The 18,879-nt window shown below is 30.1% G+C and overlaps 1 protein-coding gene across 5 annotated transcripts in view; it reads left to right on the top strand.

Moving 5' to 3' along the window:
- LOC129751686 (guanine nucleotide exchange factor DBS) overlaps positions 1-18,879 on the top strand; it is a 361,927-nt gene that overhangs the window by 263,998 nt on the left and 79,050 nt on the right. For all 5 annotated transcript variants that reach the window (XM_055747343.1, XM_055747344.1, XM_055747345.1 and 2 more), the window contains one exon: positions 11,778-11,873. In XM_055747343.1, the coding sequence (XP_055603318.1) occupies positions 11,778-11,873 (96 nt within the window). The remainder of the gene's footprint in view (positions 1-11,777; positions 11,874-18,879) is intronic.

Genomic DNA, 18,879 nt, shown 5'->3' with positions numbered 1-18,879 from the left:
AAATTACAAAAATGACCAAAATGACAAAATGACAAAATGACAAAATGACCATAATTACAAAAATGACCAAAATGACCAAAATGACCGAAATCACCAAAATGACCAAAATGACCAAAATGACCGAAATGACCGAAATGACTTTAATATCCCAAATGACCAAAAATGACAAAATTGACAAAATTAACAAAATTGACAAAATTGACCAAATTGACAAAAGTGACATAATTGACAAAATTGATAAAATTTACTAAATTGACAAAGATGACAAAAATAACAAAAATGACCAAAATGACAAAAATGACCAAAATTATCAAAGAAATCCAAAATGTCCAAAATGACCAAATTGACCAAAATGACCAAACTTACCAAAATGATCAAAATGACCAGAATGGCCAAAATGACCGAAATGACCGGAATGACTAAAATATCCAAAATGACAAAAATTGACAAAATTGACAAAATTGACAAAATTGACAAAATTGACAAAATTGACAAAATTGACCAAATTGACAAAATTGGCAAAATTGACAAAATTGACAAAATTGACAAAATTGACAAAATTGACAAAATTGACAAAATTGACAAAATTAACAAAATTGACAAAATTGACAAAATTGACAAAATTGACAAAATTGACAAAATTGACAAAATTGACAAAATCGACGAAATTGATAAAATTGACAAAATTGACAAAATTGACAAAATTGACAAAATTGACAAAATTGACAAAATTGACAAAATTGACAAAATTGACAAAATTGACAAAACTGACAAAATTGACAAAATTGACAAAATTGACAAAATTGACCAAATTGACCAAATTGACCAAATTGACAAAAGTGACATAATTGACAAAAATGACAAAAATGACCAAAATTATCAAAGTGACCAGAATGGCCAAAATCACCAAAATGACCAAAACGGCCAAAACGACCAAAATGATCTAAACGACAAAATTTTAAAAATTGCCAAAATAGACAAAAATGACCAAAATGACCAGAATGATCAGAATTACAAATATTACAAGAATGACCAAAATGTCCAAAATGGCCAAAACGACCAAAATGACAAAAATGACCAAAATGACCAAAACGACCAAAATGAAAAAAATGACAAAATTGCCAAACTGACACAAATGACAAAAATGACAAAAATGACAAAAATGACAAAAATGACAAAAATGACAAAAATGACAAAAATGACAAAAATGACAAAAATGACAAAAATGACAAAAATGACAAAAATGACAAAAATGACAAAAATGACAAAAATGACAAAAATGACAAAAATGACAAAAATGACAAAAATGACCAAAATGACAAAAATGACAAAAATGACAAAAATGACAAAAATGACAAAAATGACAAAAATGACAAAAATGACAAAAATGACAAAATTGACAAAAATGACAAAAATGACAAAAATGACAAAAATGACAAAAATGACAAAAATGACAAAAATGATAAAAATGACAAAAATGACAAAAATGACAAAAATGACAAAAAAAAACAAAAAAGACAAAAATGACAAAAATTACAAAAATTACAAAAATTACAAAAATGACAAAAATGACAAAAATGGCAAAAATGACAAAAATGACCAAAATGACCAAAATGACCAAAATGACCAAAATGACCAAAATGACAAAATGACAAAAATGACCCAAATGACCAAATGTCCAAAATGACCAAAATGACCAAAATGACCAAAATGACCAAAATGACCAAAATGACCAAAATGACCAAAATGACCAAATTGACCAAAATGACCAAAATGACCCAAATGACCCAAATGACCCAAATGACAAAAATGACAAAAATGACCAAAATGACCAAAATGACCAAAATGACTAAAATGACTAAAATGACAAAAATGATAAAAATTGACCAAAATGACAAAAATGACAAAAAGACCAAAATGACCAAAATGACCAAAATGACCACAATGACCAAAATGACCAATATGACCAAAATGACCAAAATGACCAAAATGACCAAAATGACCAATATGACCAAAATGACCAAAATGACCAAAATGACCAAAATGACAAAAATGAAAAAAATGACAAAAATGACAAAAATGACAAAAATGACAAAAATGACCAAAATGACAAAAATGACCACAATGACCCAAATGACCCAAATGACCCAAATGACAAAAATGACCAAAATGACCAAAATGACCAAAATGACCAAAATGACCAAAATGACTAAAATGACTAAAATGACAAAAATGATATAAATGATAAAAATTGACCAAAATGACAAAAAGACCAAAATGACCAAAATGACCAAAATGACCACAATGACCAAAATGACCAAAATGACCAAAATGACCAAAATGACCAATATGACCAAAATGACCAAAATGACCAAAATGACCAAAATGACCACAATGACCAAAATGACCAAAATGACCAATATGACCAAAATGACCAAAATGACAAAAATGACAAAAATGACAAAAATGACAAATGACAAAAATGACAAAAATGACAAAAATGACAAAAATGACAAAAATGACAAAAATGACAAAAATGACAAAAATGACAAAAATGACAAAAATGACAAAAATGACAAAAATGACAAAAATGACAAAAATGACAAAAATGACAAAAATGACAAAAATGACAAAAATGACAAAAATGACAAAAATGACAAAAATGACAAAAATGACAAAAATGACAAAAATGACAAAAATGACAAAAATGACAAAAATGACAAAAATGACAAAAATGACAAAAATGACAAAAATGACAAAAATGACAAAAATGACAAAATTGACAAAAATTACAAAAATGACAAAAATGACAAAAATGACAAAAATGACAAAAATGACAAAAATGACAAAAATGACAAAAATGACAAAAATGACAAAAATGACAAAAATGACAAAAATGACAAAAATGACAAAAATGACAAAAATGACAAAAATGACAAAAATGACAAAAATGACAAAAATGACAAAAATGACAAAAATGACAAAAATGACAAAAATGACAAAAATGACAAAAATGACAAAAATGACAAAAATGACAAAAATGACAAAAATGACAAAAATGACAAAAATGACAAAAATGACAAAAATGACAAAATTGACAAAAATTACAAAAATGACAAAAATGACAAAAATGACAAAAATGACAAAAATGACAAAAAAGACAAAAATGACAAAAATGACAAAAATGACAAAAATTACAAAAATGACCCAAATGACCAAATGTCCAAAATGACCAAAATGACCAAAATGACCAAAATGACAAAAATGACAAAAATGACAAAAATGACAAAAATGACAAAAATGACAAAAATGACAAAAATGACAAAAATGACAAAAATGACAAAAATGACAAAAATGACAAAAATGACAAAAATGACAAAAATGACAAAAATGACAAAAATGACAAAAATGACAAAAATGACAAAAATGACAAAAATGACAAAAATGACAAAAATGACAAAAATGACAAAAATGACAAAAATGACAAAAATGACAAAAATGACAAAAGTGACAAAAGTGACAAAAATGACAAAAATGACAAAAATGACAAAAATGACAAAAATGACAAAAATGACAAAAATGACAAAAATGACAAAAATGACAAAAATGACAAAAATGACAAAAATGACAAAAATGACAAAAATGACAAAAATGACAAAAATGACAAAAATGACAAAAATGACAAAAATGACAAAAATGACAAAAATGACAAAAATGACAAAAATGACAAAAATGACAAAAATGACAAAAATGACAAAAATGACAAAAATGACAAAAATGACAAAAATGACAAAAATGACAAAAATGACAAAAATGACAAAAATGACAAAAATGACAAAAATGACAAAAATGACAAAAATGACAAAAATGACAAAAATGACAAAAATGACAAAAATGACAAAAATGACAAAAATGATAAAAATGACAAAAATGACAAAAATGACAAAAATGACAAAAATGACAAAAATGACAAAAATGACAAAAATGACAAAAATGACAAAAATGACAAAAATGACAAAAATGACAAAAATGACAAAAATGACAAAAATGACAAAAATGACAAAAATGACAAAAATGACAAAAATGACAAAAATGACAAAAATGACAAAAATGACAAAAATGACAAAAATGACAAAAATGACAAAAATGACAAAAATGACAAAAATGACAAAAATGACAAAAATGACAAAAATGACAAAAATGACAAAAATGACAAAAATGACAAAAATGACAAAAATGACAAAAATGACAAAAATGACAAAAATGACAAAAATGACAAAAATGACAAAAATGACAAAAATGACAAAAATGACAAAAATGACAAAAATGACAAAAATGACAAAAATGACAAAAATGACAAAAATGACAAAAATGACAAAAATGACAAAAATGACAAAAATGACAAAAATGACAAAAATGACAAAAATGACAAAAATGACAAAAATGACAAAAATGACAAAAATGACAAAAATGACAAAAATGACAAAAATGACAAAAATGACAAAAATGACAAAAATGACAAAAATGACAAAAATGACAAAAATGACAAAAATGACAAAAATGACAAAAATGACAAAAATGACAAAAATGACAAAAATGACAAAAATGACAAAAATGACAAAAATGACAAAAATGACAAAAATGACAAAAATGACAAAAATGACAAAAATGACAAAAATGACAAAAATGACAAAAATGACAAAAATGACAAAAATGACAAAAATGACAAAAATGACAAAAATGACAAAAATGGCAAAAATGACAAAAATGACAAAAATGACAAAAATGACAAAAATGACAAAAATGACAAAAATGACAAAAATGACAAAAATGACAAAAATGACAAAAATGACAAAAATGACAAAAATGACAAAAATGACAAAAATGACAAAAATGACAAAAATGACAAAAATGACAAAAATGACAAAAATGACAAAAATGACAAAAATGACAAAAATGACAAAAATGACAAAAATGACAAAAATGACAAAAATGACAAAAATGACAAAAATGACAAAAATGACAAAAATGACAAAAATGACAAAAATGACAAAAATGACAAAAATGACAAAAATGACAAAAATGACAAAAATGACAAAAATGACAAAAATGACAAAAATGACAAAAATGACAAAAATGACAAAAATGACAAAAATGACAAAAATGACAAAAATGGCAAAAATGACAAAAATGACAAAAATGACAAAAATGACAAAAATGACAAAAATGACAAAAATGACAAAAATGACAAAAATGACAAAAATGACAAAAATGACAAAAATGACAAAAATGACAAAAATGACAAAAATGACAAAAATGACAAAAATGACAAAAATGACAAAAATGACAAAAATGACAAAAATGACAAAAATGACAAAAATGACAAAAATGACAAAAATGACAAAAATGACAAAAATGACAAAAATGACAAAAATGACAAAAATGACCAAAATGACAAAATGACAAAAATGACCCAAATGACCAAATGTCCAAAATGACCAAAATGACCAAAATGACCAAAATGACCAAAATGACCAAAATGACCAAAATGACAAAAATGACAAAATGACAAAAATGACCCAAATGACCAAATGTCCAAAATGACCAAAATGACCAAAATGACCAAAATGACCAAAATGACCAAAATGACAAAATGACAAAAATGACCCAAATGACCCAAATGACAAAAATGACCCAAATGACCAAATGTCCAAAATGACCAAAATGACCAAAATGACCAAAATGACCAAAATGACAAAAATGACAAAAATGACAAAAATGACAAAAATGACAAAAATGACAAAAATGACAAAAATGACAAAAATGACAAAAATGACAAAAATGACAAAAATGACAAAAATGACAAAAATGACAAAAATGACAAAAATGACAAAAATGACAAAAATGACAAAAATGACAAAAATGACAAAAATGACAAAAATGACAAAAATGACAAAAATGACAAAAATGACAAAAATGACAAAAATGACAAAAATGACAAAAATGACAAAAATGACAAAAATGACAAAAATGACAAAAATGACAAAAATGACAAAAATGACAAAAATGACAAAAATGACAAAAATGACAAAAATGACAAAAATGACAAAAATGACAAAAATGACAAAAATGACAAAAATGACAAAAATGACAAAAATGACAAAAATGACAAAAATGACAAAAATGACAAAAATGACAAAAATGACAAAAATGACAAAAATGACAAAAATGACAAAAATGACAAAAATGACAAAAATGACAAAAATGACAAAAATGACAAAAATGACAAAAATGACAAAAATGACAAAAATGACAAAAATGACAAAAATGACAAAAATGACAAAAATGACAAAAATGACAAAAATGACAAAAATGACAAAAATGACAAAAATGACAAAAATGACAAAAATGACAAAAATGACAAAAATGACAAAAATGACAAAAATGACAAAAATGACAAAAATGACAAAAATGACAAAAATGACAAAAATGACAAAAATGACAAAAATGACAAAAATGACAAAAATGACAAAAATGACAAAAATGACAAAAATGACAAAAATGACAAAAATGACAAAAATGACAAAAATGACAAAAATGACAAAAATGACAAAAATGACAAAAATGACAAAAATGACAAAAATGACAAAAATGACAAAAATGACAAAAATGACAAAAATGACAAAAATGACAAAAATGACAAAAATGACAAAAATGACAAAAATGACAAAAATGACAAAAATGACAAAAATGACAAAAATGACAAAAATGACAAAAATGACAAAAATGACAAAAATGACAAAAATGACAAAAATGACAAAAATGACAAAAATGACAAAAATGACAAAAATGACAAAAATGACAAAAATGACAAAAATGACAAAAATGACAAAAATGACAAAAATGACAAAAATGACAAAAATGACAAAAATGACAAAAATGACAAAAATGACAAAAATGACAAAAATGACAAAAATGACAAAAATGACAAAAATGACAAAAATGACAAAAATGACAAAAATGACAAAAATGACAAAATTGACCAAAATGACCAAAATTGACCAAAATGACCAGAATTACCAAAATTACCAAAATTACCAAAATGGCCAAAATGGCCAAAGAGACTTAAATGACTAAAATGACCAAAATGACAAAATTGATAAAATTGACAAAATAAAATTGACCAAAAAGACAAGAAAGCAAAAATGCCCAAAATGACAAAATTGATCAGAATGACAAAAATGACAAAAATTACAAATATAACAAAAATTACAAAAATTACAAAAATTACAAAAATTACAAAAATTACAAAAATTACAAAAATTACAAAAATTACAAAAATTACAAAAATTTCAAAAATTACAAATATTACAAAAATTACAAAAATTACAAAAATTACAACAATTACAAAAATTACAAAAATTACAAAAATTACAAAAATTTCAAAAATTACAAGAATGACCAAAATGACCAAAGTTACCAAAATGACAAAAATGAAAAAATATCAGAAAAGAAAAAAATGACTAAAATGACAAAAATGACCGAAATGACCAAAATGACCAAAATGACCAAAATGACAAAAAAACAAATTTGACAATATAGACAAAAATGACCAAAATGACCAAAATAAAAATAATTACAAGAATGACCAAAATGACAAAAATGACCAAAATGACCAAAGCGACAAAATTGACTAAATTGACAAAATTAACCAAAATGACAAAAATAAAAAAGAAAAAAACATAAATGACAAAATGACTAAAATGACCAAAATTACCGAAATGACCAAAATGACCAAATGACCAAAATGGCCAAAATTGCCAAAATGACCAAAATGACAAAATTTTCAAAAGTGACAAAATGGATAACAATGACCAAATTTATCAAAATGCCCAAAATTACAAGAATGACCAAAATGACCAAAATGACCAAAACGATCAAAATGACCAACATGATCAGAATGACAAAATTGACAAAATTAACAAAAATGACAAAGTTAACAAAGATGACAAAAATGACAAAGATGACAAAATGACAAAAATGACAAAAATGACAAAAATGAGAGAAATGACAAAAATGACAAAAATGACAACAATGACAAAAATTACCAAAATTATCAAAATTACCAAAATTACCAAAACGGTCAAAATGGCCAAAATGATCATTATGACAAAAATGACAAAAATTACAAAAATGACCCGAATGACCCAAATGACAAAAATGACCAAAATGACTAAAATGACAAAAATTGACCAAAATGACAAAAATGACAAAAATGACAAAAAGACCAAAATGACCAAAATGACTAAAATGACCAAAATGACCAAAATGACCAAAATGACAAAATGACCAAAATGACCAATATGACCAAAATGACAAAAATGACCAATATGACCAAAATGACCAAAATGATCAAAATGACCAAAATGACCAAAATGACCAAAATGACCAGAATGACCAAAATGACCAAAATGACCAAAATGACCAAAATGACCAAAATGACAAAAATGACCAAAATGACAAAAATGACCCAAATGACCAAAATGACAAAAATGACAAAATTGACCAAAATTGACCAAAATGACCGAAATGACCAAAATGGCCAAAATGGCCAAAATTATTAAAATGACTAAAATGACCAAAATGACCAAAATGACAAAAATGACAAAATTGATAAAATTGACAAAATTGACCAAAAAGACAAGAATGCAAAAATGCCCGAAATGACAAAATTGATCAAAATGACAAAATTGACAAAAAATACAAAAATTACAAAAATTACAAAAATTACAAAAATTACAAAAATTACAAAAAATACAAAAAATACAAAAATTACAAAAACTACAAAAATTACAAGAATGACCAAAATGACCAAAGTTACCAAAATGACAAAAATGAAAAAAATGTCAAAAAAGAAAAAAATGACTTAAATGACCAAAATGACCGAAATGACCAAAATGACCAAAATGACCAAAATGACAAAATTAACAAATTAGACAATATAGACAAAAATGACCAAATTGACCAAAATAAAAAAAAATTACAAGAATGACCAAAATGACAAAAATGACCAAAATGACCAAAGCGACAAAATTGACTAAATTGACAAAATTAACCAAAATGACAAAAATTACAAAAAAAACAAAAATTACTAAAATGACTAAAATTACCAAAATGACCAAAATGACCAAATGACCAAAATGGCCAAAATTGCCAAAATGACCAAAATGACAAAATTTTCAAAATTGACAAAATTGATAAAAATGACCAAATTGATCAAAATGCCTAAAATTACAAGAATGACCAAAATGACCAAGATTACCAAAACGATCAAAATGACCAAAATGATCACAATGACAAAATTGACAAAATTAACAAAAATGACAAAGTTAACAAAAATGACAAAGTTAACAAAAATGACAAAATGGCAAAAATGACAAAAATGACAAAAATGACAAAAATGACAAAAATGACAAAAATGACAAAAATGACCAAAATTACCAAAATTACCTAAATGGTCAAAAAGGCCAAAATGGTCATAATGACAAAAATGACCAATATGACCAAAATGACCTAAATTACAAAAATGATCGAAATGACAAAAATAAAAAAAAATAAAAAATCAAAAAAAAAATACAAAAATCGAAAAAAATAACAAAAAAAAAAAAAAATTCAAAAAATACTAAAATTACGAAAAATCGAAATAAAAAAATAATGGCTGAAATGACCTAAATGTGTTGCATCGCTTACTTGAATCTTAGCGACGCAATTGAGTCAATGTTAGCTTTTGGTAATTTAAACCGCTAAATGTGTTGAAAAAAAAATCGCGCAATTCGCTGATTTCTTTCTAAATTTCCTTACTAAATACTCTTTTCATGTTCAAACTAAGTTTTTGTTCTTTCATGATCGGATTTTTTTTAGATATTTTAAGGACCTAGGGTGGCCCTAATAGGAAATAAATGTAAATACATAAAATGGACCAATCTTATGAAAAATTAAGTCTGAGATGTCTCATAAATACTAAAATGCTTAAATGTGGTTTGGGGCGAGTTGTTAGAAACCGAGGGAGTGATTTCCGAGAAACGACAGAAAGTCGATTTTCGGCCACAGATATTTTTTCCATTTTCTAGTCGATTGACATAAACATTTAATTTTCGGTTTTCGCAATTTCCTTTGGTTCTCCATTTAGGGGCCGTTCAGATACCACGTGGACAGAAAAATGAGATTTTGGACCCCCTCCTCCCCCTCCGTGGACAAGCGTGGACATTTGGCAAACCCCTACCCCCCTCCCCGGATGTCCACGTGGACAGATTTGAAATATTTTTTTTTTAAATACCAATAATTGACAGTTAGAAAACACCACTTTTTGCCTTTTTGTTTTTGACATGGCTGATTTAAAAAAAACTGAATGATAATTTCCTGATTAAAAAAATAATTTCAAAAATTTTAAATTTCTAATTTATTATATTTATCACTTAAGTGATTGTAGCTACTAATTGTTCAAATCTAAACTGGAAAGCTTTGCAATTTTAAGATTTTGATTTAAACATCTTAATATTTATTAACCTTTAGAAAATATTTTGAAAGTAAGTATGTCCACGTGGACATGACCTAAACCCCGACCCCCCTCTCCGTGGACAAGCGTGGACATTTCCATACCCCCCTCCCCCCCCCCCCCCTAAGTTGTCCACGTGGTATGTGGACGGCCCCTTAGTGATTTTTTGAAAGTTAAAAAAAAAATCGATACTTGGGACGCTTAAAAATACCCCAAAATCAAGTCCGCACAAGTTAATATTGTGGGAGAGACTTCATAATGTACATGGTCGGTTTTCGAAATTCCACGATGAAATTTTTCTTATACATACACCCTACGCCACCCTAATGTACATTAGAGTGCTCCAAATGACCCGACTTTTGAAAAGCTTATGTGCTGTAGGCTAATATTGATCCTAGGCCTAGTACAAAAGCTCATGCCAAATTTGGGCCAGGTCAGATTACGGGAAGGGGCCGCTCAACGAGTCTGAAGTTTTTATGGATTTTTGAGACATTTTTTTCGGGAGGAACACATGGACATGAAAATCCCGTTTTTCATCAATAACTTTGGTCGCTTTCGGCCGATTTCTTTTGAATATGGTTTTTCTCAGAGCCCAAATTATGACAAATATTTCATCCGAAGACTTCATTTCGATTCAAATGAAGATAAAAAGTTATTAAGCTTAAAAAATGGTCAATCTTTTTTGAGGGTGATATTCACCACTATAAATGAAGAACTGTGTCGAATGTTTTGACGCAGCACTAACAGTGATGAATATTATTCTTAAAAAAGTAGGCCCATTTTTGAAGCCTAATGACTTTTTATCTTAACTCGAACCGAAATGCAGTCTTCGGATTAAACGTTTGTCGTAATTTAGGCTTTTAGAAAAACCGTATTCAAAAGAAATTGGCCAAAAGGAACCTAAATTATTGATGAAAAACTGAGTTTTCTTGCTCCTTCCGAACAAAATATCTCAAAAACCCATACAAACTTCAAGCTCGTTGGGCGCCGCCTCCTGTGATCCGCTCTGGCCCAAATTTGGCATAAGATCCTGTACTTTTAGGCCTAGGATCAATTTTAGCGCTGCGTATAACATTTTACAAGTTTGAAATTTCCTATACAAATTTAAGACAGTCTGTATAAGATTTCCGAAATACAAAGTTTTAAACCAGTCGTGTTGACTTAGTGTTAAATGAAAGTTTCGTTTATTAAATTTTATCCATATTCTATCATTTTTTTTCAGGATTCGGACGAACGGAAGCTGAAACGCGGTCACGTGCTAGCGGAGTTGCTGGAAACCGAACGGATATACGTGGCAGAAATGGGTTCAATTCTGAAGGTAAGTTTTCTTTTTGAACGTTCCAAAACCATCTAACATCAATCAGATTCTGTTCTATTGATACAAGTATTTTGCGGCACAATATCACAAAAAAAATGGAACACTGAGAACTGTTCCCCTATAGTTAATAAGAAGCAATGGTGAATGATGTTCGCAGTCAGCCAGTAAATGGTATAGTTATAATCTGAGTTTGATTCCCAGGGATAGTCTCTATATGTTTTCCCATGATTCTTATTATATTATTCGATATGGTCAATTAGGAAAACGCTTCGACAATTATTGCGGATATTATATGATACCATAAAAGCAAAAAGGGATCATTCGGAAATTTTATTTTTGTTTCCCAGATCTTTCGAATAGAAACATATGGTTTTAAGAAGACTTCTTCGACAAGGGGAATCAGCCTTTGATCCAAATTCACTCAAGAATTGCCCTAGTTTTAATCCTCAACTACTAAGTAGCCACCGAAAGAAAGCGAATTTTATTGTCGTGATGGCTTGCACGCTTAACAACAAGTTTCGAACGAGGGCATCCGCACAAGATGCTCTCATGAGTGGAGGCAGTGAAGGAATGAGTTAATCAATTTTTGGGCTTTAATTTTCTTCAGCTTCATTGTGAGCCAGTTCTGCATTTTCGGGCTGCTGTCAAAAATGCTGCCTTTGTGAGCTGCCGATATCGACCGCTTTAATTCAGTAAGATTATTTTGTTTTTTTCATTAAAATGCAAATTTAGTGAGCTCCCATTGAACGGGATGCTTCCGATATCGAGTTGATGAATAGTAGATAACGGTAAACTCTTCTGAACTAAGTTATTAACACTCTTCAACAATAAACAAAAAATTGTGTCACCCGACCAAAGTATAAGCGACCTTGATCCCAATCTGTGATGACGGCAAAGGCTTAACTTTACCTAGGATAGTCGAGAAACATACCAGGGTTTAGAAGCTTGTATCACGGGCGCCATTGCCGGACATCACATTGCTCGCCGAGGTGAAATAAAGAGAGAGAGACCCCAAAAGTCATGCTCTAAAAAATTATATATCGCCCCATAATGTGCTGTATACAAATAAACAAACGATAAGCAGCATAGCGCGAATTATGCGAAACTTCCTGCTTAAGAGCTGTTGCTGCCGCCAATATGTATGATGATTATTGTGACTAACTGGAACGAAGAAATCGTGAAATCTGGACTTGTGGCTTTTTTACACGGACCGGAGAAAAGCCAAATCTTTCCACGCTAAAGTGAGGTTAGGTTCGGCGAAATGTGCCAACGGTCACAGGTCAGTGAGACGACCGGGTGAAACAAAAACCTAATGTTTGAGTAATGAGCTATTTTAGTGTACTAAAAATCACACACCAATTGAATTTTTGAATTAAATTTTGTTAGAAACTTCTTTGATCTGATACTTGTTATAATATTTTCTTCGTCATTTGCATTTGTAAACTAGGTTGAACAATTATAATTTTCAGCGTTTGGCATTGCTAACTGAAAAGGTAGCGCCGATAATCAGATACCGTCAAACGGGACATAAAGCAACAGCAGGGTTAGATGCAACATTTGTATACAACAACACTTATTAAATTTTTATTTTAATATAATGTAATGAAGTTACCATTTAATGATAACAAAATGTTGATGGCATAGTCTCTTACATTGTGAGATAGTTGCTTAAGGTTTTTGATTTTCATAGCAAATTTAAATAATCCAGCAGTAGATGTACAAAACTTAACATTTTCCGATGCCGTAAGAAACATTAACCAGTATGACGGATTGGCTAAGTGATATCACCTACAAATTTTATATTGCTCAAACTATTCTATACCAACACTGTTGGTGTTAAATTTTTTGGACAATCGCAAAAAAAAATTTAAATAAATATTTTTATAATTTAGTTACCTACTAGTCTTAGCTAAATTGTATCAAAATGCAAATCCAAGATTTACCTTTTCAATCTCGTTTCCATATGCTGGAATATGATTGTTTTGCATCACGCGTTTGTTAATTTCAAAATTTCATCCATCCAAATATAAGTTTCTATGATTTCAACTAGCAGAAATTTTTGTAGTATATTTTACACCTAAATGTGTGCAGCACCCTTATGCTTTTTCTTTTCAAACTGCTATGATGTTTTCGATACAATCTGCAGGTTTTACATGTTTTCTCAAATACGATTTGGTATGAGTCTGGAAAGTTTCAATCGGTCTCGCTAGAGGACAATTTGGCGGATGATATTGTCACTTGCATGAATTTTCAGACTATTGCGAAAATCTGATTTGACAGATAAAAATCTCGCACTCACTAATAAACTCACATTCTTTATGTCAACAATCATGTGCCAACAGTTTGAAATAGGTGCAATTTTCGCAATAGTGCACACCGATTTTCCACACAACAGTTGATCATATCATTTACGTGCTCTTGGTTTCACGAAGGCCCAACCTTACCTTGGCACGTTGGGCGGTGCTGAGAGGGGATTCCTCTTTTTGGTCACATCCCGAACTGAGGGAATCTTTCTACAGGCGTGAGCACGCATGAATTTCCGGTCCAAAGTTTTGTCCCCCGGACTCGGTTTTACAGATCATTTTTACCACGAAGCTGCCCTTCTTCCCACACTACCGAATCAAACTTCTTTTATTTACGCCAACTGACTCAGCGAAATGTTGAGGAAAGTACAGTAATTTCTCGATTTATCACAGTTCGATTTTATCAATACTCGCCAAATTCACGATGATTTTATCACGGTTATTGTTTCGATTTTATCACGCTTTTCAAGAAATCATTCAGAAACCATTTTCAGGACCTTAATTTTCGTTCAAAAGTGTAGAGCGTCTTTGTTCATGATATTTTTGACGGTTTTTGTTGTGGTATATAGACATTCAGTAACATGAAAATGCCATTGAACTGCTTATTTTTGCTGTAAAGTGTGCAAAATCGTCATTTGAATTTTAAAAACACTTGTAATAATGGACATTAGTATTTAAAAGTCATGCTAACGCTAGTGGTGTTATTTGTGCTTGGTTAGCCGCTCTTAAACAGTAAACTTTTTGGGTTATGCGAATCATAGAAAGATGTAGGTAAATTTAAACGTTTTTGAGAAGAGATAAGTGTCTCTGATTTCTTTGTTTAATATGTATATTTTGAAGGGTGCCAGCCTTTGGTATTGTCTGAATGGGTTATTTTGGAAGATCAACATGAAATTCTGCTAGCTTTGCCTTGAAATATGTAAAAAGGACTAAGATTTCTGTTTATCTACATATGAATAACAAAGGATTATCTGCCCATAAAGCAAATTTCGAAAAATACACTTTAAAAGTCTATGTTGACCAAATTTCAAAACATTTATCCAAAAGGTAAATTGTCAAGTCAATCAAAGGTGTAAAGATTAAAATATTGAAATTTGAAATTTGCAGAAAAAAAGTTTGAGATGATGATGATGATGATGGTCCCACCTCATTCCCCTACACAGGTTTGAGCTGGTCGAGTTATCTTTAAGATAATTTATGTATTGTTGTTCCAGAACCAGTATGCAAAAAAACGGACTGATTTCTGTTTTGTGCTTGCAATGCACATTCAGTACAAAAAACTAATGACAATCTAATTTTACAGCGCGCGCGTGGCTCAAACATATGTAGACTTTCTCTTTATCTTTTACGCTACTTTACTGATGTAGATTTCAAAATCTACAAAACAGATAACTACTGTCAAATTTCCTTAAAAACTAGATACCATCAAGACGCCATTCACCGCCCAGTTAAGCGGTTTTTCAACTTCAAACATGTGTAATGAAAAAACGACGGCAGATTTTTATTCGCTTCCTTCTCCAATACATCTCAAAACTGCTCTACTTTAAATAAAAAAATTAGTGGAATGCGAAAAATGTACGCTTTTCAAAATAATTAACTAAACTTTGGGGTGTTCAACTGGCCCTATTACCGCCCACTCAACTTTTTCGGGTATCGATAATGTTTTCTCAAGGAAAAACTATCTAAACAACACGGAAACTGTTCTTTTTAGTATTTTCCATACAACGAGCTGTCAAAACCATATTTTGGCTCTTTAGAGAATACATTTTGTGAAATTTTTTCCGCAAATTTAGTACAAATTTTAACAAAGTGCGTTGACTGACAAAATGATGATTCCCGGCAAACAACCTCAAGTAACCGGTTACTTTCAGCGATAAAACATCATTTTCTAACATAATCAAACTAAATGCGTCTTACAATTTACACATTTGACACAATACATGCGTTAAAAACAAAGAAATTGTGCGTGACCAGTCATTAGGAACCCACACTTTTTTTTTATACACCAATTACCGCCCATCACTAAACGCTTCAAAAACAACTACTATTGAAAAAATCGAAAAATTTTTGATGCAAATCTATTCTACGAAAATAAAACTATCGTTTCAGGTCGATTTTAGGTCTAATAGGTACTATCTAGTAAACAAAAACCCTTTTTGCCCTAGGAGTACAGTAATGCTTAGTTCGCTAACAGGCGTCGAATTCAATAATTTGACCGGAAACGAAATACCAAATATTTTATTTCTGGCTATAGTTAGCATAATTACGTGATGTTTTCTCAGTGAAATGGTCGAACAATGATGCCGACACAGAACACAGGTCTTATATTTGGAGAAAACATCCCAGTTTTTTCAAAATACACACAAAAGGGTGATTTTGGGCGGTAAATGGTGTCTGGGCGGTGAATGGCGTCTTGATGGTAATTCACTTTTATTAGATGTAGCCTATCAAATTGATAGTCTACATGATTTTATTTCAAGAAAAAATCTGAAAATTGCTATAGAGAAGAATAAACTGAACTGAAATCGATCTTTTGTGTTTAGTAATCTATGCTAATTACATCTTGTATGTATGTATGGTTCCCCCATCGGTAGCAAGGTCCAGTCTATGTCTGTGTGGCTTGGTCTTCGAATTGCTTCTCAGGTTTCCACGGCCGATGGTTTGTCGAGAGAAGGCATCCAACCTTCAGAAACCTACAATGGTTGGCAATCCACTCCGCTTGCAATAGTCTCTTCAGGTTATCCCCAGATGCATTCCCTCTGAAATATATGATTATTTATACTATGAAACACATCTTACCTGTCGGCAACTTATGGGATTCGAACCCAAAAGTTTTTCTTGCCGATACCAGGAATCGAACCCAGTACGCCTGGGTTACCAGACTCGCGCCAGCCTATCCACTAGACCACATCAGCGCTCAGTAATCTATGCTAATTACATCTTATGATCAAAATTTATTTATATAAAACCTTTCCACTACTGAAAGCATTATAAATTATCGATTAAAGACAATAAAATACATTTTTTCACTTAAATTTTTTGTTTCGCTAAATTCACGTTTTCGCCATATTCACGGTGAAATTTTTTTCGACCGTGATAAATTCGAGAAACTACTGTACACCAATTATGCACGATATTTTTGCACTTTTCCTGGAAAATGCTTCTCATTTTCATGAAAATTATGGAAACTGGAGCTCACGATACACAGAGTTTTAAGTTAAACTGTAAACAACATACCCCGGAAGAAATCAGCTGTTTAAACGTCATCCGGTATGAGCAGGGTTGTATCAAAATCGTGCTTAGACATAATGGGACACCCTATAGGTGCTTCGAGGAGCATTTTATTTGTGATTCATGAACGGTACCTTACTGTTTTTCATTAGCCTGTTTTTTTTAAATGAACGAAAAGTATAATCTACAAAGTCGATTGAAATTGGAGGTCCACTGTCCTCAAAATTTGCAAACTCGTTATAGCTTTCTAAATCGATCCGTTTTGCAGAATGCTACTGTATACCGAACGACGATTTTATAGCCAGTACTCGAAAAATCCAACATTGCAAATTCAACTTGAACTAAATTTTGAATTTCAAATTAAATCAAATATTCTTAACCAATACTGACCACAGTCGTTTTCTCCATAAAATGAAAAGGCAACAGCATCAGCATCCTCTAGCGGACAAAATGGAAGCACTAATTCGAGAAATTCATGTAACTTCTGATAGCGTATATTCCGGACACGACTTTTTAGGGATGGCAGTTATAATAAATAAAAAAATCCTAATCTTGCACCATGAAAATTGTAAAAATCTCAATAAATAAAAGGAACAAAAATGTTTCAAGAAAATCTGTTCATGCTTTGAAAACATTTACCCACAAAACGGTTATCAGGATTAATAAGGTTTCATTATTGATCACTATATGCCCAGTTGATTTGAAGATTTTGCTTGCGCAAATATTCATTTTCAAATCAAATGATTATGAAATTGATAGCCATCGATAAAAAATACTGCTCGACTTTTCTTGAAATTGTTGCAAACGAATAGTTAAGGAAAATGATATTTATTTATTTAGTTTATTGCTTTAAGATATCCAATACGTATCTCCACTTTTTCTGACGGATGACGGATAAGTTATTTTAGTTGAATTCAAGATGGTTAAACTTAATTCAAACAGCCTATTGTGGACCATATCGTGTTTTTTTTTTTCAATTTTTAGTTTGCTTATGATTTCGCCTGAATAAAAAAATGACTTCCGATTTTCGGGTTATTCCATAAATAGGTGTGCGTGAGAATGAGCGCAATGTTTACATGCAGCTGTGTTTTCCCTTCTGGATTTTCTTCACTCTTCACTTCTTTAGATCCGGATTGTCTTTTTTCGTGTTCGGATTGCACGGGCCAGCAGATAATAGGCTAGTAGATATGAACACGATGACAGCAGTTAGTGCGCAACTAGATTGCAACTAGTTTGCCACTAGGTGAAAAAAAAACACGCTAATAGTAGGTATATGAATATTCAAAAGGTATATGTTGGTTGGAGTCACCAAAAACTAGTATTGAAAAACTATGAAAACTCTGCTGAATGCTGTAATTAAAATTTTAGTGCTGACTAAGGAAAATTGAAGATTTTTCAATTTTTTTTTTATCATTGTATGTAAATTGAATAAAAAAGTAGTGAAAATTGCTTCGAACGGCATCCCTGATCGA

This window comes from Uranotaenia lowii, chromosome 3, assembly GCF_029784155.1.
Source record: "Uranotaenia lowii strain MFRU-FL chromosome 3, ASM2978415v1, whole genome shotgun sequence".
Classification (NCBI taxonomy): domain Eukaryota; kingdom Metazoa; phylum Arthropoda; class Insecta; order Diptera; family Culicidae; genus Uranotaenia; species Uranotaenia lowii.
Note: the sequence above shows the minus strand (reverse complement) of the source record. Positions and strands in the feature narration are given on the sequence as shown.